At 32.8% G+C, this 22,827-nt stretch overlaps 1 protein-coding gene across 2 annotated transcripts; it reads left to right on the top strand.

Annotated features, from left to right (window-relative positions):
- On the top strand, window positions 1-20,455 carry LOC134706771 (deleted in malignant brain tumors 1 protein-like). Of its 2 annotated transcripts, XM_063566035.1 has the most exons (9): window positions 1-230; window positions 2,738-2,888; window positions 3,345-3,583; window positions 5,753-5,909; window positions 11,915-12,129; window positions 16,645-16,838; window positions 17,934-18,319; window positions 18,788-19,092; window positions 19,708-20,455. In XM_063566035.1, exons 1-9 carry the CDS (start codon window positions 158-160, stop codon window positions 20,322-20,324), a joined length of 2,337 nt encoding a protein of 778 aa, XP_063422105.1. In that variant the 5' UTR covers window positions 1-157; the 3' UTR covers window positions 20,325-20,455. The 2 variants fall into 2 exon arrangements, with proteins under 2 accessions (XP_063422105.1, XP_063422106.1); XM_063566036.1 differs by lacking the exons at window positions 5,753-5,909; window positions 11,915-12,129.
- Window positions 20,456-22,827: the final 2,372 nt, after the last annotated feature.

Raw genomic sequence — 22,827 nt, 5'->3', positions numbered from 1 at the left:
GGAACTTCACGTGCCTTTTCCCAAATAGTTCGAGGATTACTCAAGAAACGCCACTCAAAAACAAAAACAATGGAATAGCATGTAATTGATCCAAGAATCGGTCTAATGTGCACATGTATTTAACTAATCGTATTGAACATCTCTAAAACGATCGAACATGTTTAAACACAATGGTTTGAATAAGATTTTCCATTTGATTTTAATTTACGGAGCGTTTTCTCAGGTTAAAGGTAAGTTTTTTTCTTAGACTTATTCTGATTATTTAAAAGATAGTTGTATTACCCTAAATATACAACCAGTTTATATTAATTATAAAAGGTCGATGACAGATTAATTCCTATCAACATCTAAATCGTTTTTAAACAATGCATGTTATTGCGTATATAATATATGTTTTTGATACCTGGCAATCATGTGTATACGATGTGTTAATACATGAATTAAATATTAATATTTAAATAAAATAATGACTAATGTACCCGTAATTACTTCATTTTACATGGTTTAAAATAAATTATTTGAATATAAAAATATTTGTTTGTGGCAAAAATGATTACCTTTCATACGTTTGTGAATAACAAGTTAATATTATAATGTGTTCTTCATTTATCATGTAGAATAAAGGGATTAAAGGTGTATAATTTAGTCCCCTAGTGACCCCCATATATATAACATTTGTTTGAATGATAGCTATTCAACATATAGATCTGCATCGTAATTTTACATGTAGTTTTTTAATTTTTGTTTTTAAAAATTAATAATTTTTAAAAACAAAAATTAAAAAACTACAAAAGTCGTTGCAGAAACTATAATAGATAAAGGAATAATAACATTTTTTTTTTATTAATTTTGTGCATCACGTTTCGAAAGGTATGAAATTGTAGACAATAGTATCACAAAATAAGATTTATTGATAAGCAAACATAACTGAATGCAATAGGTTAATATAAATACCAAATGGCTTGTTTAACCAAGAGAGCGAATCATGCTTTTGTGAACCTCTTGTTTAGACTTGTTCTTCAACGGTTTAGCTAACCTCATATGAAACGTTGTTTCCACTGGTCTCATGGGTCTTGTGTATACTATTTTGTCATTCCGTGAAAATAAATGGAATAGTGGGCTATTATATATTTTTTAAATGCTGGACTACTGTGATTCTTTTTGCTAAGGTCAGGTTGTGTTAAAACTTCGATACCAATGCAGTAATGTATTGGTTGTGTAGGGAAACAACAACATATGCATGTATATGTATATATATGTATTTACCTATTTATAAAGAGGACGTAAACTGAGGACGTAAAACTTGTATAATATACTTCATATAAAATTTACTTTGTCAAATTGTGTGTATATAATATACAATGCGAATTCTGGATTCCGTTTGCGTTACGTTTGCTTGGATTGGTTCTACATTTGCGCGAGAAGAAAAAATCCACGTTTGCGCGACAAAAAGCATTTCGTTTGCACGAAATTTACTCCTTGAAAATTTACAACATTTGCGCGGATTTATTCAAAAACATGAAAATTAAACCCAAAGCATAACTTTTAATAAAAAAAAAACCAACAGATAATGAATATTGTTAGAATAAACTGAATTTAATTTGAACAAACTTACTTGATAAAAAAAAATAATCGATTTCAACTACTAGTATTTTATGAGTAATCTTTATACCTACACATGTAAATGAAAACTGCAACACATTTGCCGGCAACTTAGTAGCGAGTCAAAAATTACACCAGCAATGTGGATGGCTGTGTCCAATGAAGAAACAACACGTACCAACAATGTGCCAGAGTTTTTTCATAGCCATAACAATGACAAGACTCATCCAGTTAACAACATTTTCGTTGATATTATTCTTCTATTCAGGCGACTACTTACATTAAAATTCGCGGTAGCGATAACCGTGCGATGTTCTAATGCACAGACAACGAAATATTTCAGTTTACCGTTCAAAAGTTTCAGAAATTTCAAACTAAACATTTCCCCCCAATGCTATCTCAAATCGCTAGGATGTTAGTACCAGGCAAGGACTGAAATAATAACTATAGATGATTCCTGTATACATATTATCCGCATGTATACTGCGTTTTATTCATGACTATGTACTTTTAATGTATTTTACCTTGATAGTCCATGTATTTTATTAAAAAAAAATGTTCTTGTTTGTTTCGCAAATAATGAATTGGCCAATTTCTGATCATTCTCCCTTGATATAAAGTAACTTGATTTTCTCTGGAATAATCTAAAATAAGTTGATAAATGTCTGTATTTTTTACTTTATCACCATCTGGACCCCTAATAAAAAGTAACAGGGAAAACAACTTTCATAAATAAATAGTATACATGTTTCTGTCAAAAGTAGGTATTTTTTATTTGTTACTTTAGACCATACATGTGTATTGAAGCTTTTTGGATAAATTACTGGAGGACTTGTCCCTGATATTTCAACTTTGAGAACAATAAAAAAAAGAATAAGCGTAAGAATATATTTACCCTTTGAAAGTCCCTCGTGCTGGTTGTTAAAAAAACACGCTGTTGTTGGTGATCGGAAAAAAAATAAAGAATTTCTTAACACCATGAATTCTTACTTGACTACTTGCACATACACGTGAAGAAGTTGTCAAGCTAATTATTTTCCAGGGTAAGGCCATGCATGTACCAAAAACAGGTTCAGAGTATTTCCCCTTTTTAAATGACAACATGAAACAGTTAAACCCTAAATAATATTTGCAGGCCAAACTACTTCCATCAGTTTAGCTGGTATTGGGTCAACTGCATCCCAGGGTAGAGTAGAAATCACGAGGAATGGCGTTACTGGAACAGTGTGTGACGATCGCTTTGATGATCTTGCTGCTGCAGTTGTCTGTCGACAATTGACATTTCAGTATGTATTTATTTGTAGATATGATTGTTTAGTACAATTCAGATGAAATGTTAAAAACAGGCAATAAGAGTATAAAATGTTCATTGCTCCAAATGGAAAAATGTATGTGTTTTACGATCTTTTAATAGACAATTTATTGGATGGGGATTGAACTTATGTATAAGGTATGCTGCTGACTTGCAGGCTCGATATCGAATATTTCTAGGTAAAGCATGTCTGTGAACGCTCAACTCTGTCCAAAACCGTAGACAGTGCATGGTGTAACATTATTCGAACCCTCCTGGTATCGTTATAAACAATCTAATCAACTCCTCATTGTTAAGTATAACACAATAAACTTTGTTGCTTTGAACCCAATGTATCTATAACTCTTTTCTTTTCGAACAAAACGAAGACGGAATCGTGGTTACGACAAGTGGGAAAAGTGGTCATAACAATCAATCTCTATTATTGTAGGAATGGTGGAGTAGCTGTATTTGATGGAAGGTTTGGAGCTGGTATTGGTACTATTTGGCTTGACGACGTTACTTGTCAGGGTAACGAACTCAATATAGAACAATGTACAGCCCGACCTTGGAACCAGACAAACTGTAAACACGATGAAGATGTTGGTGTGATTTGTAATGTCTCGCCTGTTGTTTCGCCGTCCGTTTTACCAGCTACAACAAGGGCACCCGCTATACAACCATCAAACTGTAGGTTTTCTATGTAAATAATTCACTAAAAGCATTATTTAACCCTCACACTATGCATTCTTTAACCATAACACTAAGCATTCTTAACCCCTCATACAACGACGATTACCAGCTACAACAAGGCACCCGCTATACAACCATTAAAACGGTAGGTTTTCTATGTAAATAATTCACTAAAAGCATTATTTAACCCTCACACTATGCATTCTTTAACCATAACACTAAGCATTCTTAACCCCTCATACAACGAAGATTACCAGCTACAACAAGGGCACCCGCTATACAACCATCAAACTGTAGGTTTTCTATGTAAATAATTCACTAAAAGCATTATTTAACCCTCACACTATGCATTCTTTAACCATAACACTAAGCATTCTTAAACCCTCATACAACGACGATGTATATACTATTGTAACATGTCAGAAAATTTTGATAATATGAAAACTGGATATATGTTTTGAACACAAATTACTGCAACATTATATATTTGATGAGGTTGTTGGTACTGAGGTAAAAGTTGCACGAACGTTTCCAAAGGGAGGGGATTTTAACCAACAACTGAGTTGAAGATGGGATAAATCAGTAAAATAGCAGTAAAATAGCGCGTATAATCGGTACACCTATGGGAGAAAATCCATTGCTTTATGGTTCCTACACACGAAACAATCATTAAAAAAGGTTACAATTTATTATTTTTCCAAATATTTACCTTTGCTAGATTAATTTGACTTCTTTTAGTTGCCCCTATTTGGTCGAATACCAGAATGTCTTATAACCTAAAATATATAGTGTGAAGTCAGAAGTGGGTAGGCCTAATATTGAAAATGATGTAAATTTGTTAATGCCAATTATGAAGTTTCGAAAAGACCGTTGATGCTTAAATTTAAGAATAAAACATGTTACCCATATGGTCATCGTTTTAACTATGACACATTCTGATAATGTAAGCTGATCATATTTAGGACTAATAGATATCGAACATAAGTCTGATGTTGACGTATCCTGACCTAAATATCTTAAAACTTGTAGAGGACTTAAAAAGAATATTTAAGTTTCGGATGTCTTATCGGTTTTTATTCACTTTAAAGTCAACAACAAAGCAAATACTACCGAGAAAAATCAAATGTTTTGTGTGGATGGACAACATAGTAATGGTGTTCTTCGAATTTTCTTTTTTTTTAATTGTGGGATATAATATAACAATGCTATTCAATTTGGAAGATAAGGGTTATTGCTTTGGGACGGCGTGTGTGTATGACGTTCCGGTAAGTAACGCAATTTTCGGATTCAGAAGGGATAATACCAGCTCCTTACGAACCATAATGCATCTATAGCCAGATCATATATGTTAATCTGTATGTAAATCAAGTTCATTTTACCAAGATCTGTCAGCTTTTCCTAATTTGCTAAATGATAGAAGCCTATATGACATAAAAAAAAGGAAATCTTTGATGAGATTCCGTGTTCATGACAGGCATCTGATCATGTGGTAGGGATTATTATATATTTTGTGAAGATCTCAACCACCCACGTTTCTCCTAATTTTCAATAACTGACATTACTGGCTCGTATGGCAATATTTCAACCGTTTTTAGATCCATGTATATATGCATCTAACCGTTCATTTAAACTTTAAACTTATTTGAGAGGATTGAGACGACCAGTTAAAATAGGGGTAAAGCCAGTGGGTACAGCAGTCATCACCGTGTCACAATCTCAATTAGAACAAAAACAAACAAATATTTACCAAAAAAGCACAAAAAGCATCTATCAAATTTAACAACCACATTCATACTTATATTTGTATTTTAAATCAACCCATAAAGGCTTGAAATATTGTATTGCTGTGACTGAACAAGGTTCACACAACTCTTTAGTGTAGAGTTGCCTGTTTGACGTCAGAATGTAAACGTCACACAGGAAGAAATAAAATAATTTTGACGTTCAAAGTATTTTCAAAATAATAATAGACCAGTAACATAAGGTCATTCTTGACATTATTTATTGTTTTTTGAACATTTCGATATTTTATGTTTCTGCATGTACGTATGCAAAACATGAATATTGATTTCGTTTGCCATTATGATAATAAAACATATTGCTTTTATAAAGATATCAATATATGGAGGTTGCCACATTTGTTACTGGTTCTGATTACAATTTCAGGCACCTCCCCGAGTCCTAATATTCGATTGATTGGACTTGCGAATTTGAATGGTATAGGGTTTGTAGAGGTCCGGAGAAATGGTGTTTGGGGATCAATATGTGACGACCAATGGGGCAAAGAAGATGCCCAGGTGGTTTGTCGAATGCTTTGTTATGAGTAAGTTTGTTGAGTTATATTTATTAGATAATCATATAGCAACTGCTTCTTTGTTGAGTGAGAGGTGTTTTAATTAAGGTATTAAAATCAAACTATAGTTATTATTTAGAATGAACGTGTGTTAAACGTTATTGGAAAGTTTATCATACTTTTTGCTTACAACCTCATTATTTTTTATTTCAATTTAGTCCTACAATTCATAAAATAATTACATTTCTTCTCGTTTTAACTCATATCGTTCCATAAGGAGGATTCAAAGCTGAGTAAACAAAAACATTCGTTTCCTCCTATTAGAAACTTTTTGCCAGAGTAGTCAATAACACAAAGCAGACAGTGTTGCTGTTGAATAATTTAAATTCTTTATGCAGAAACTTACAGACTTAATATAGGATTTTATGAGGTATATGACAAAAGTTATATTTGAATGCAGCTGACATAGGTAATTGGGGCAGACAGGACAATTTTTGCATGGTATCATATACTAGTAATCGCTGTGGAAAGTAAATTATATCTTTGTTCATATAATACAGTAAAAAGCAAAAACAATTCAAACTCATGAAAAACAAAAAAATAACAGATTTGAAAAAAATGGCAACGGCAAACAAAAAATCGTCCTGTCCCCAAGTGCCTATGGCACCGCTCTCAATAATCTATGTATATAGAAAATATTTATTTGAAAGACTTTTGCGAGAGAAAAAATACCACAAATATAAGTCATACAGTGTATATGGATGTTCTCTTATGATTTAATTGGAAACGAGCCAGCCACAAAGTCGGTTTTTATGGTCTTTGCAAAATAAAAGTTGATAACAGTTTTATTCATATTTTATAATTGCCCCGTCATATTCAAACATTTCTCATGTATGCCACTCGATAGTTTTTTTGCAAGAATATTTTTATTGTCATTTTGTATTTATAGCTAGCACTTGAAGTGGTCAAGGTTTTTCCTTCATTGTTTAGCATCGTTTATGTGTTTACGTCACGTGAATAAAGACATGATATTTATATTTTTGTAGCTAGGATATATTTTTTGCTCCCTGGGTATAAATTTATTATTCTATGTTCTAACATATGTTCACTGATATGAAATTAAGTTTAACTTAGCATTTAATGTTACTAAGCTTTATGTCATGTGCTGTCTATATATGATTTTTAAATACAAGTTAACAATTTCTGATTAGAAAGCTTTGCTTAAACTTAAAAACTGCAATAAACCTTCTCCTTATCTATCATAATTTTATTACGGGTTTTGGCTTTTTATGTCGTCTCCATGCAGCTTATGCTCTTAGAGTGTATTATTCAGTTACAGATGTTAAAATATAGGTCAAGTTCAACATTGACGATTCTCACTTTTGCCGACGAGGAGTAATGGTTCTTGCTAGATTGAATATGACACGTAACGGCGTTTCCGTGCAATATATAAATATAATATACTAGTCAACAAAAGATACGATACGCGACTTTGAAATAGAATTTATCAAAACGTATTAAAGATAAAACAAAATGAGATACACTATTTTAAAAAGCTTTCATTTGCAATGTATGCACATGTGATAATGAAAATCAAAACTTGTCGGAAAGTATCTAAATTCCGTGTAAACGATTCTAGGGAGCACATTAGTTTTGCGGAAAGTTGAATAAAAAATCGACACCTAATTTTCTAAGTACTAAATAAAATTTCAAATTTGTTTTAAAATATTCAATATGCCAATCAAGTTGTGTTCATGTTGTAAATAATGGGTTGAAATATTGTGTTTTATGCCCCACCTACGATAGTAGAGGGGCATTATGTTTTCTGGTCTGTGGCTCCGTTCGTTCGTTCGTCCGTCCGTACGTTCGTTCGTCCGCAGGTTAAAGTTTTTGGTCAAGGTAGTTTTTGATGAAGCTGAAGTCCAATCAACTTGAAACTTAGTACACTTGTTGCTTATGATATGATCTTTCTAATTTTAAAGCTAAATTAGACTTTTGACACCAATTTCACGGTCAACTGAACATAGAAAATGAAAATGGGAGTTTTAGGTTAAAGTTTTTGGTCAAGGTAGTTTTTGATGAAGCTGAAGTCCAATCAACTTGAAATTTAGTACACTTGCTGCTTATGATATGATCTTTCTAATTTTAAAGCCAAATTATACTTTTGACCCAATTTCAGGGATCATGGAACATGGAAAATGATAGTGCGAGTGGGGCATCCGTGTACTTTGGACACATTCTTGTTTTTCAAATTTTTTGGGAAAAAGTTTTTTTTTGAAATCTCAAAAAATGCAAACAAAAAAAAAGAAAGATTTTTGTCTCAAATCAATGCTTTAGATATGAAAACAACACACAGTAAATTTGGAACCTTTCGGATTAGTTTTAAGATTGTGACCGCTTTTTGAATATCACTTTACACATACTGTCTATGGTAAATCAGTTGATAATGTATACATTTTCACAATATCTCGAACTTTGCTTAACAAATAAACGAAGAAAGTGTATGATTTTTAAAAACAAATTGATGGCAAGCATTGTCTTTTCCTTTAAATGTGAGGTTGGCTTCATTAGTTGAAACTTCTGTAATTAGAATTGTCGTTTAATGAAAATTTTGTATAAAAAAAAAAAAAAAAATTCACGAAAGCAAAAAATTTTTTTTTAACGGATTTAGATTTCCATAATGATAAAGTAATACTACCATCAATATTGGTCCTATAAACGAAAACTTTATCTTTAATTTGAAAAAAGTCTTGCATCGTTTCTTTTTTTCACTAGTATATATATATTTAAACCGTTCATCTTATGCTCTTAAAATTCATTATGCTATTACTAACGACGAAATGGTTGTCAAGTTTGATATTGACGATTTAATTTTCGACGATCAGGAGTTATGGTCCTTGATAGATTCCACAGAAATATGCTGATAATGAAAACCTGTAGTTTGCTGTCAATTTGGCAGTTCATTAAGTGCTATTTTGAATACATTTTTTGTAAAATGGGAGTAAACGCTCCGACCTAAAATTTACCTTTTACTCATCGTTTCTTAAAGTTCACGCCATCAATCTCCCTTTCAAATCAAAATGTTGTAGGTAGCATAAAAATATATGCATACGTGATACAGAATTATTGTTAATTCACGGATATTTTTTTTTAATTTAGACTACTTCACCTGAACCGTTTTCCTTCATCTATCGGTCTAGACGAATATTGAATATTGCATGTGGAGTACCCTTCCGGGACACATTAGATCATCCCTGGCTTTTTATGTCTTGGCATTGTCAGTTTGTTTTCATCATGAGTTTGAAAATCCCTTTGGTAACTTTTGACTTTATCTTTTGAAGAAATATTTCAATACCTAATAATATCCCTTTCTACGATCTTTCATCTGATCTAACTTTATACAACATCTCCATGCCTTATATATCATGTACTGTAGTACGCCGCTAGATTAAAACTGACGTGGAAAGGTAACACATGCCCACCGGAAGCTCTTTTTCTGCGAGACCAGGTGGTCGTGTGGTCTAGCGGGACGGCTGCAGTGCAGGCGATTTGGTGTCACGATATTACAGTAGCATGGGTTCGAATCCCGGCGAGGGAAGAACCAAAAATTTGCAAAAGCAAATTTACAGATCTAACATTGTTGGGTTGATGTTTAGACGAGTTGTATATGCATTATGTACACAGCTATGTATCACCATCATTGATGGAGATCCGATGGATACATCTGTTGTAGAGTTGTCACTGACTCAGACGTACTTATGAATATAATTATTTTCTGTGACTGTATATTACATTAATTTGTAGGATCCTTTACTATAGATAATTTAGCTGATCTGTAACAACAACATCTTCATGCCTTATATATCATGTACTGTAGTACGCCGCTAGATTAAAACTGACGTGGAAAGGTAACACATGCCCACCGAAAGCTCTTTTTTTTGAGAGCCCAGGTGGTCGTGTGGTCTAGCGGAACGGCTGCAGTGCAGGCGATTTTGTGTCACGATATCACAGTAGCATGGGTTCGAATCCCGGCGAGGGAAGAACCAAAAATTTGCGAAAGCAAATTTACAGATCTAACATTGTTGGGTTGATGTTTAGACGAGTTGTATATGCATTATGTACACAACCATGTATCACCATCATTGATGGCGATCCGATGGATACATCTGTTGTAGAGTTGTCACTGACTCAGACGTACTTATGTATATATATATATAATTACACATATAACATCCTATACTTATCTTTATTTAGTATATTGTATTCGTTACATGTATTTTATCACTTATATTCGTTTGCCTATCATCATGTACATATAGTCTGTAATTTGTAATTTCATTTTTCAACTTAAGGGAATGATTTTATATAAGAGCATTATTGTTTTCTGGTCCCATACTTGAATTGTTTGTTCATGTATTCATTCTAATGAGTAATGTTAATTTAAAAAAAGTTTATAACTAAACCATTTGAACGTTGGTAGACTAAGGGGCTGGGTTTTTTATACTTACGATTTATATATACTTGAATTGATTCGGAAACCATTCTTTCTAAACTAGTGATATATTTGACCTCAAAATGCAAGTATACAAATTATAATTGACCAGACACAAGTCATGCATTTTTTTACTTGAGCATAAATAGGTCATTTATTTTAAGCATAAATAGATCTTGCATAATGATTCATAATATGTTACGCTTTTTGGAGGTAATGCGTTTGTAATTATTTATACCCCAAATATTTGTCTGTTTTACCTTGAATGGTGATATTTACTTTGAACACATAAAACATGTTCATATCTATAACTGTTAACATGAATTTAGAACCAAGTATACATGTTCATATCTATAAGTTAACTGAGCAGACTAGGGGTGGGATGTTAATATGGGCATATAAAGGTCACCCTAAGAATTTAAGAATAACAAAACCCTCATTAAGTAATTTAGAAAAAGCCCTGGCATGACAAAATGTTCAACAAATCTAGACCGTTTAAAACAAACGAGAAAACAAAACGGTCTGATTTATGGTAAAAAGAAAAAACACAAAAATACTGAACTCCGAGGAAAATTCAAAAAGGAAAGTCCAAACACATCAAAGGAATGGATAACAACTGTCATATTCCTGACTTGGTACAGGCATTTTCTAATGTAATAGCTAGCTAAACCTCTCACTTGTATGAAAATGAATTAACCAAAAAAATAAAAAAAATAATGATTTCTAACATCATTGCCGAAAAAATCAAAACCAAAAACTCAAATATATATAAAACGAATGGAAGCCACTTTCATATTCCTGACTTGATACAACTTACTTGTGTATAAAACAATGGATTAAACCTGGTTTTATAGTTTTATAGCTAGGTTAACGCCTTACTTGTATGACAGTCGCATACAATTCCATTATATTGACAACAACGTGTTAACAAAAAAAAAGGAAAAAATAATTAGGTAAAAATGTCAAAAATGTTATTATTCACTATTAGAACAAACAAACATGTCAATATAGGAAAACAAAATTGCATATAGTCAAAGCACATAAGCAAAAACGAAAGACAAGAATATAAAAAATGACCGTTGCACATCAAACATATTGGTGGGATGCATAAGTAACGAGCCATGCCAAAAAGATATTACCACCAATGGACTACACAGTAAAGTCTGAACCACATTTAATATAATTGAAATTTACCAAAGTATTTTATCAAAGTATTTGTATTAAATAACAATCTTTTTTATTCAATGTCCTAAAATTTGATAACAAAACTGTATAGTTATTACGTTTAATGTGGATTAATAAACGAATCGAGTGAATGTGAAACTGTATGTAACAAAATAGCTTCTAACGTCATACAAATACGTCCATAGATATCCCAGTACAGTAGTAACGACCTGTCGATACTTTCAGAGAATCAGGGAGTTCAGGTTATATATTATAAGTTATTTTCAAGACTGTCATGTTGTATGTCTGTTGATATTAAAGGACAACAATACAATTTATCTGGTAAATGGATAGTATACATGATTTCTTTTTTCTTCAGTCCAAATGTTGCCCAGGCAGGTGCACCACAAGATATATATACTCAGGTCGTCTTAAATAATGTCAGTTCCAATTATCTTCTTGATGACGTAGAATGTATTGGTACAGAAACTGATATCGAGCAATGTCCGAAATCTACAGTCCACAACTGTAATGTCAACCAAAAAGAGTTTGCCAGCGTTACATGTGTAAAACTTGTAAATGCACAGCCACTTGGTGAGCGAATTAAAAATATTGAAATTATTTATTTTTGTATACAGAGAGTGTTGACCTAATCAATAATTGTCAGATTTAAAACTATATGCACGATTAGCAAACCATGATTTTGATAACTTCTAGATATTCCAAGGGAAACATGCCTATGTCAAAGATAAAAAAAATCTCAGCTTATCTTTTCAAGCCAATACAAATAATTGTTTTATTCCACTTAAATTGCCAACACTATTGCTATGCACAATCAAATGCATTGCAATGTTACAAAAACAACGCGTCACATCGCATCATATAGTTATCGGAAAGAAATATTGTTTTAAAAGAGGAATTGAAACTTTGTTCGATGTCACGTTGGAAAGTCTCAATTTATCGTGTATTGGTATCAATTTCTTTACATACAGTGGAAAAATTACTATTAGCATATGCTTAGACAAGATAACATGATTTTTACTGTATGATAAAAACATTAAATTAACTTAAACTCCATATTTTTCGAATGGGTGCGTAGAGGGCTGGTATGAAAAGTTTATCACATAGGCTCTGTAACGTTATCGCATGGCATTCCGGTGATACTCGGCACAGTCCGTCCTACAATATTTAGTCTACCCTTCCTTGAAATTTAATTAGATTTTTAATGTTTTTGTAACTTCCTAAAATTTGCCCTTAGTAGCAACCGATCAGACAAAGTTTCAAGTTCACAAACTGTACATTAAATAATACTGTATAGCTAGTAGATACAGTTGCTTTTTGATATACAGCTGTTATGTTAAAATGGTAATATTGTTGGATACATTGTTAGTTTTCTAGAGCTATATTGACATACAGTGTGTCATCCCTACAATGACTTCCATTTTCGCTATTGAAAAAGTATGAAGGTAATTTTGACAGAATAGAACCCTGACTGGATATGGTAAAATCCTTGTGTTGTGCCATCAGGAATACTATCATACACATTTACTAGCCTATATAAAAGCTTGACATTACAACAAACCGACCAAGCAACCCCTGTTGAACAAATAAAGCATCCTGAAGAAATCACGACCAGTCATGCTAAGTTGTATGTTTAAAAAAAAATATAGTGTTGATAGATTTGTTGAAATATTACACTGTGTGCGTCTCTAGCTTATGTAATAACAAACTCTAAACTATAATTTGAATGAATAAGTGTTGTTAAAAGAGAAGTTTACAAACTGGACAAATTATTTCTTTTATTACCAACAGCTACAAATTTAATTGCAAATTAACTGAACATGTCATCTAACGGAAACCGACGTATATATCGTTTACTATACTTGCAAACAATGAAGGTTTGTTGTTAGTTACACATGTAGATTATGGTGATAGTTAATGATTTAGGATATGGTGGTTTTTATTGGGTAATTTTTATAAAGAAAAAAGTAGATTGCAACAAAATACTTATAGACCACTGATACATGTTTTCACTTTTGTGGTTTTTATAAAGCACATCCGATAGCTTAGCACACATAAATCTTAATATTTATCACATTTTGTTTAATTTCATGGTTTTACGGGTACAAAACAGTGTTGCTATAGTTATTGTTGCACAATATTTCTATAGTCATGTGATATGCACACTATCAATATTTGGGGACAACACGTAGGATAAGTTTCATAAACAATAAAAAAAATCCAACATACACATATTTGTTTTTATTATAAATATCCATATTTGTAATTGATGTGTACTCGACCTTTACATTGTTGTCTTAAATAATAACGTTAACTATATACGATACTACTTGTGTAAACGTTTATCAGACAAGATACGACATGTGTTTACGTTTATCAAATACGATACGACATGTGAAATCGTTTATCAGATAAGATACGACATGTGTTCACGTTTATCAGAAACGATACGACATGTGTAATCGTTTATCAGTTTCGATACTACATATGTAAACGTTTATCAGATACGATACCACATGTGAAAACGTTGATCAGATACGAAACGACATGTGTAAACGTTTAGCAGTTTCGATACTACATATGTTAACGTTGATCAAATACGATACGACATGTGTGAACGTTTATCAGATACGATACGACATGTGTAAACTTTTATCAGAAAAGATACGACATGTGTAAACGTTTATCAGATACGATACTACATGTGTAAACGTATATCAGATACGATACTACACGTGCAAGCGTTTATCATATACGATCATATATGTGTACACGTTTATGAGATAAGATACTTCATGTGTACACGTTTATCAGATAAGATACGACATATGTACACGTTTATCAGAAACGATACTACATATGTTAACGTTTATCAAATACGATACGACATGTGTGAACGTTTATCAGATAAGATACTTCATGTGTACACGTTTATCAGATAAGATACGACATATGCACACGTTTATCAGATACGATACTACATATGTTTACGTTTATCAGATAAGATACGACATATGTACACGTTTATTAGATAAGATACGACATATGTACACGTTTATCAGATAAGATACGACACATGCACACGTTTATTAGATACGATACGACATGTGTAATAGTTTATCAGATACGATACGACATGTGTAAACGTTTTTCAGATACTATACGACATGTGTAAACGTTTATCAGATACGATATGACATGTGTAAACGTTTATCAGATACGATACGACATGTGCAAACGTTTATCAAATACGATACGACATGTGTTAACGGTTATCAGATACGATACTACATGTGTACACGTTTATCAGATACGATATTACATGTGTAAACGTTTATCAGATACGATACTTCATGTGTAAACGTTTATCGTATACGATACTGCATGGATAAACGTTAATTTTGAAAGTCATTGTGGGGGGGGGGGGGGGGTCTGTTAATGGACGTGTTAAAATGGTCGTTCAAAATCTCGACAGTCGACAGTCTTATATTTATCTCTTCAGTGTGGACAATTTTGTGTGTCTCAGATCAGTATCCACAAATAAGTATTTCTCACTTCAGTGTCGAGAATCGACGATCTTATAATTTTCACTTTATTATCGACACTCTAGCATTATTAACTTCAGTATAGACAATCGACAACCTAGTATAGCTCACTCCAGTGTCGTCAAAGTAGTATTTCTCACTTTAGTATATAGAATCGACAATCTAGTATCCCTCAACTTTATCAATGCTCACTTCAGTATAGACGATCGACAATCTAGCATTTGTTTCTTCAATATCGACAATCGAGTATAGCTCATTCCAGTATCGATACATTATTATTTCTCACTTCACTATCTTGAGTCGACAGTCTAGTATTTCTCACTTCAGTATCGTGAATCGACAGTCTAGTATTTTTCACTTCAGTATCGTGAATCGACAGTCTAGTATTTCTCACTTCACTATCATGAATCGACAGTCTAGTATTTCTCACTTCAGTATCGTGAATCGACAGTCTAGTATTTTTCACTTCAGTATCATGAATCGACAGTCTAGTATTTCTCACTTCAGTATCGTGAATCGACAGTCTAGTATTTTTCACTTCAGTATCGTGAATCGACAGTTTAGTATTTCTCACGTCAGTATCGTGAATCGACAGTCTAGTATTTCTCACTTCAGTATCGTGAATCGACAGTCTAGTATTTCTCACTTCAGTATCGTGAATCGACAGTCTAGTATATCTCACTTCAGTATCGTGAATCGAGAGTCTAGTATTTCTCACTTCACTATCATGAATCGACAGTCTAGTATTTCTCACTTGTATTTCTCACTTCAGTATCGTGAATCGACAGTCTAGTATTTTTCACTTCAGTATCATGAATCGACAGTCTAGTATTTCTCACTTCAGTATCGTGAAGCGACAGTCTAGTATTTTTCCCTTCAGTATCGTGAATCGACAGTCTATTATTTCTCACTTCAGTATCGTGAATCGACAGTCTAGTATTTCTCACTTCAGTATCGTGAATCGACAGTCTAGTATTTCTCACTTCAGTATTGTGAATCGACAGTCTAGTATTTCTCACTGAAGTATTGATACCCTAGTATTGCTAACTTCAGTAGAGGCAATCGACTGTCAACTATGTATCCCTTCAATGTCGAAAAAAATCTTATTTAACCAACTCCAGTATAGACATATTAGTATTTCTCACTGAATTCAATTATTTATTAACCAAATGTTTTACAACATATAGGTACATTTTACAACATATACAACATACACTTTAATATTGACGCTCTAGTATGGCTCACTCCAGTATATACAAATCAGTATTTCTCACTTCAATATTGAGAAAAATCTAGTTAAACTCACTCTAGTATAGATAACTTAATTAGTATTTCTCACGTCATTATCGGCACTCTGGTATTGCTCACTTCAGTAAAGGCAATCGACAGTCTAGTTTTTATCACTTCAATATCTACGATTTTGTACAGATAAGTCCAGTAAAGACAAACTAGTTTTTCTGACTTTCGTAACGACAATCGATAATCTAGTTGCTATTATTTCAGTATCGACAATCTATTATTTCTCACTCTTTTTTTATTACAGCACCGGTACCAGAACTAGAATGTTCCGGTGGAAAATTTTACGCACGGTTCAGTAGAATACAAGATAAATATTTGGAGGAAAAACATTTATCTATATTTTACCCATATACTGGACCCTGCAGTGTCGATACACTGAAAACGACTGATACTGTTACAATTATCATACCGTACAGTGAATGTGGAACAGTTACAACGGTACGTATTATTATCAAATGACGGACTAGATGCGGAGTCCTATATTTGGTGTATTAGATACCTGACAACAGTATCGTAACTATATCACGTCTAAAATTGGAGTTATCTTCCTTTGTCTAGAACAGCTGTTAAATCAACAACAACCAATGCAATATGTACCGATTATCAGGTTATCTGCATGTTGATATCGTAAAATATCAGCTGCGAGACATAATATGAAGCTTTTTGTCGAGTGAGCGTAGCGAACGAGATCAAAAAGCCTTCATATTTTGTCAAGCAGTTGATATTTTACATTATCAATATGCAGATAATCTGATAATCGATTTATCGGGCTAAATTTGCGTGTTTCAGAAGTGTTTTCTTTGTTTCACCAGCACACAAAAGATGACTTGATAAGTTCGGGTCAAAGTTATTAACGTCGGTTCAAACATTATGACGTCGCTGATATGTCCGGGTCAAAGTTATTAAGGCCGGGTCAACGTATTTGACGTCACAAATACATGATACGGAATAATATTAAGAGCTGAACAGAGTGATATAGACAGTGGGACGACCGATAATTAATTTTACTCCCCACTGATAAATTGAACCAATCTTTACCGTTCAATGCTTTCAAGCACTTTGCTTTCTTCATGTTTCTGCATCAAATTACTTCTTGAAGTCCTCCGCAGCCAATAAAAATATGTTTATAATCGTGCTGATAAATGATAAAGTCTGATGTTAACCATTGTTGTTAAAATGGAATCTACTAGTTTGGATGCACATTTGTAACTAGGAAATAGGATAAGTGCAAAATTATGTACCGCTTATAAGTTACAGACTAAATGTTTTGACATTTTTTAAAAATGATAAGAAAGAAAATACTGTTCTTTCTTCTAGTTGTTTCCTTTTTTATATTGATTTTGTATGAAGGAAATGCTTTAGAAACTTTGCGAACATCGTGAAAGGCTTTCCTCCAAAATACATGTGGACCATAAGTGAAACAAAAAAATAAGATGTATGATTAATAACAATTATTGGTTGCTTAGATTCATGATGCTCTATATGCCTATATATTCTAAGAAGTGTGTCATCAAGTTTTATCTCTTTTAACAGGTGAATACATCTCATATTATTTATACAAATTCAATAAAATATGACTACACTATTATCGACAATGAGATTGTACGCGTCAACACATACCGGATTGAGGTTAGTTGCGAGTTCCCACGTGATCTCGATACAGACAAGGGAGTTACTCCTCTTACAGAGACTGTTACACAGAAGGCACCTGGTACATTCACTATAACAATGTCATTCTACAATGACTCTTTCATTACTGCATTGAATGGGTCTGTTCAAATGACTCTTGGAGAATGGTTGAATGTTGCGCTAACTCTGGAATCCATAGACCCTAACTTAAAGCTTGTAGTACCCGACTGTAAAGCAACACCTACCAACGATCCAAATGATCCGACATTTTTCAACTTATTTAGCCAAAAGTAAGTGTGATTTAACGCCAAAATTAGAATATAAACAAGGAAAGAATAAAGACTCAATACAGACTAAACTAGGCGTTATCAAAAATACATATTAAAAAAAATATATGACAACTATTATATCCAACGAATAAAAAAATGTTAAATTAATAATGATAAAAATAAACTTCTACAAGCCATATTTAAATAGAATACACATACTAGTCTGAAAACAGCTTATTCATATGTGAATTGGAAAGTATGTTAATTAACATACTTTCAAGAAATAGAAGAAACAATGTAAGGGCAAGTCATGACGGAAAATGTCAATCTTTTTGTTACAATTAATGGAAACAAACTGAAAGGTTACGATAAACGCTCACTTAAGCGAATGTCTAAATTGGCAACGCTTGTGCGTATATTTTATCAATAATACAAATAATACAGTGAATATATGAAGGCAGATATAATTAAACATTGTGTTATTTGCAGATGTCAAAATGATCCAACTCTAGGGTTCTTCCCTCTGAACTCCACTTCATTTGGATTCCGCTATCAAACGTTTAAGTTTGTTGCCTTTAGTAACGTTGTGATCCAGTGTGACGCCATTGTATGTCTTGTATCTGAGAAAAATGCTGAGTGTGATCGAAGTTGTAATAGTACAAGTACAGGAAAAAGGCGGAAACGAGACGTTAGTTCTAGAGAAATCTATCGTGTGGTTAGTTCGCCGTTGAACTTTATTCAACATGGAGATGGTGTTGTGATTGATAGGGGTGATGGATGGGAAGTCAATTTAGGTGAGATAAACAACGGTTTCAAGAAAATTCACACATTTAATGATAATTTTCAACGATTAAATATTTATAATTTCTTTTAAAAGATTTCCGTTTTGTGAAAGGCTGACGTATAAGTTTTTGATTATATTTATATAAGCCTTCATAAAAAATAGTCACTGGCAGACTACGGTTACATGGAAATGTAACAATAATAGTTTATTGTTACCTTGATTCAAGAATTTCTTTACAAATACTTGCTTGATTTCTGTCATCCAAGTGAATTTTCTTGGATTTGAACATTGATAAATAAATTACTGTCACCTTAATTTCAACAAAGTTTTCGTGTTTACTCTGTAAGTTAAGATGATACCAGGGAAATCATCTTGCCACTTCATTGACGACTTTAACTCTATATAGATGGTTTTTTTTACTTCATACAAACTTTCAGACAGCACAAATGCAAATTGTGCAGTAGATATAATATCATGTTAGAAGTTGTGTTGTGCAGTATACATATCATATTAAAATTTTTTTTTTTTTACTATTAATATTTTATTTTAAACAGAAACAATCAATAATTCTAGTTACAAAACTAGATTAAAAGTAATAATGATTTCTGTGTCTTCTGAATTTCAGTTACAACAAAGTCTCCAGCAACTTCAAGTATGGTCACTTCGAAGGTTCCTGTTTGGTCGACTGGAACTGTCAAAACATCAACCAAAGTGTTTCCTATTACTCTTCCAACAATAGAGCAAACAAAATCACAGAAAACGTCACAGACGACAACATCTAGACTTATACCTTCCGATTTACCATCTCCGCAGAAAACTACATCTAAATCAATATCTTCCAATTCACCGACTCTTCCTCAGAAAACAACATCTAAACCTACACCTTCCGATTCACCTACGCAAAAGACAACAACTCAATCAAAACCTTCAGATTCACCTTCTAAGAAAACAACAGTTAAGAAGCAAAACTCCTCTGTTGTATCCTCTACGACGCCGAAAACCATCTTTCAGCATACTGTAGGAATGAAAACAGTATCCACTCCTCATGAACTCATAAAAATGACGAGCTCAAATTCACAAACGTCATCACCAGAAAATCAAAAACATATTCCTGATCCCAACAAATTGTATGTTGGTGGTCTAAATGGAAAACTGACCATTTTATCACATGCGTCTTGCCAAATGTTTTCTATTTTTACTTTATTGCCTTTAACATTATTTGCTTTATTTATGATCTTGTAATATAACGTTTTTAAGAAAAGAATATTAACCTTTAAATTCGACGTTTAAGGGATGTTTGAAATTTGAATCTTGTTTGTATTCTTTGTTTAATGTCAATGATTTTATAAACATAAATGTATGACTCTTTTAAACATTTGTCGTTTGAGTTGTATATTTCCCAGGGTTCTATTTTACGAAATTTTCAATTGTCTTTGATACAGTCGACTGATAATTTTCTTTCTCAGCGGAGTCGAATGATATTATACAATTATGGCCCGTCGAAAAAGTGAATATCCAAAATTGTCACCACAAAAATGTTATTTCATTGAGTGCGCAGACCGAAGTGAATTTATGTTTTAGGGTTTATAATTATCGGTATTCATCGCTTTTAAGAGGCCACAGTTGTTTTATTATACCGAACTAACAGTTGTAGTGATTTTGAACGATTAAAAAAGTATTATACACCTTAGTTAAAAACACAAACAAAGTTTTTAAACTATTGAAAACAAATGTTTGTCTTTGAAATTCTCGTATGTACTCCAAAAGAAGAATCCTTTTGTAAAATATTGATGGCCTTTAAAAGCCCCGTTTATAAGATGTCATCATCAATCAATTACTTACATCTGTTACGTAATTTTCATGGGAGATAATTTTAGGGTTATCCTTCCTTCTTTGCAAATGAATGAAACTTTTAACTGTTTTATTCCATGTCACGTGATAATGTTTTACTCAATAGAATTCTTTATAATATATTTAAGGTATAATAATTACATTAGATGTATGTTTCATTATAATACGTTATTCTGATTGGCTAACTGCATATCACATGTTATTCCGTAAACAATTGCATGATGACACGAGGTCCAACAATAAAGTGCACAGGTGAATTAAATAAACTGCATATAGATAATCGTGTTTTCATGATTCTAGCTAAAAAATGTAATTATAAGTATTGAATGCTTCTTTTCGTAACTTTATAGGGTTGTAAAAGCGTTGACCGTGCGTACATTTTTAGAATGAAGCGCTTCCGTGCTTCATACAAAATGTACTTCGGTCAACGCTTATCGCTAGAAACTATGCAGCACTGCTCGTTGTTAATTTCATCATAGGTAAAATAACGATAAACAGATTAGCATTGATTATCTCAACTCGATCACTTTTCTCACTTTCGCCATACCGGCTCAAGCGAGAAAATCAATCTCGTTCAGATGATCAACGATAATCTATAACCATCTCTTGAATTTACTACATAAACTTGATGCAACTGACCTGTATTTATGGAAATGTTACATTTAAAACACGTGGTTGATAGAATTATAGAAATGGAATTGGTAAGAATACGTGGCGCATGGGAAAAGGGAATGGGAACACTAATCAGCAGAACACTGAAACATTAATTGCAAAATAACACAGGTTGACACAATAAATATTCTATATAAAATAAACAAATGTGGTGTGATTGCCAATGAAACAAGTTTTATCCTCGATATCACTAGAGATGCATACAGAAACAAATCTACTGTTGATTTTTCCTTTTAATTTTGATACAAAAAAGGGGACGAAAGATACCAGAGGAACAGTCAAACTCATAAATCGAAAATAAACTGACAACGCCATGGCTGAAAATGAAAAAGTCAAACAGACAAACAATAGTACACACGACACAACATAAAACACTTAAGAATAAGCAACACGAACTCCACCAAAAACTAGGGGTGATCTCAGGTGCTCCGGAACGGTTTATAGCAGATTCTGCTCCATATGTGGCAACCGTCGTGTTACTTATGTGATAACAAATCCGGTAAATAGTCTAATTCGGTAGGTCACATTTTTGAAGTTGAACATAATTGGTTGTAAAAGGGGGGATGAGGTCCATGCTGTGCTACTATTTTTTAACGAAATATAAAAACTCACTTTTCACATTTTGGCGCTAAAGTATGTCTCCGTATTATTTTAATGTGACATCATCGTCCGGCAAATCTCACCGTATGTCAAAGCGTTTTATTAATTTGATGAATTTTAAAATGAATGAAACATTTGCTTTGAATATGTACTCCCGCTAGAGCTATATGGGGAGAATTGTGAACTCACTACCCATTTATAACTCCGCTGCATGTTTGTGCCGGTCATAAGTTAGGAACCTCGGGCCTTTGTTAGTCTTGGCGCTTTTTATTCAATATTTGTCTTTATTTATAGGTTTCGGAGTTTCGTGTGACATCCGTATCACTGAACTTTTAAAACATAGTATTACATTATTATTTTTGACAAGCCGAAGCCTTCCTCCTTGTACGGGATATTCTCACTGCAATGAAGACCCACTGGTTGACTTTGGTTGTTTTCTGCTTTTGGTCAGGTCGATGTCTCTTTGATAAATTCACCGTTTCGTTTCTAAATGCTTTAAGATAAAACTCCAGTACAAGCGTGATATCTTACGGGATTCAATTTGAAGAATTATTACAACACGCTATCATTACAGCCGTTAGTGAATCCGATGAATTGCCAATCACGAGTCCCGTTTTCTTAA

Source organism: Mytilus trossulus, chromosome 2 (genome assembly GCF_036588685.1).
Source record: "Mytilus trossulus isolate FHL-02 chromosome 2, PNRI_Mtr1.1.1.hap1, whole genome shotgun sequence".
Lineage (NCBI taxonomy): Eukaryota > Metazoa > Mollusca > Bivalvia > Mytilida > Mytilidae > Mytilus > Mytilus trossulus.
The sequence above is the reverse complement of the archived record's forward strand: the minus strand, read 5'-3'. Positions and strand labels throughout refer to the sequence as shown.

Excerpts from the sequence above, each read along its gene's own strand:
- LOC134706771 (XM_063566035.1), top strand. The coding sequence starts at position 158 with ATGTTTAAACACAATGGTTTGAATAAGATTTTCCATTTGATTTTAATT. Across the intron at positions 5,910-11,914 it reads TGTCGAATGCTTTGTTATGA|TCCAAATGTTGCCCAGGCAG; the intron begins GTAAGTTTGTTG and ends TTTTTTCTTCAG. Across the intron at positions 12,130-16,644 it reads TGTAAATGCACAGCCACTTG|CACCGGTACCAGAACTAGAA; the intron begins GTGAGCGAATTA and ends TTTTTATTACAG.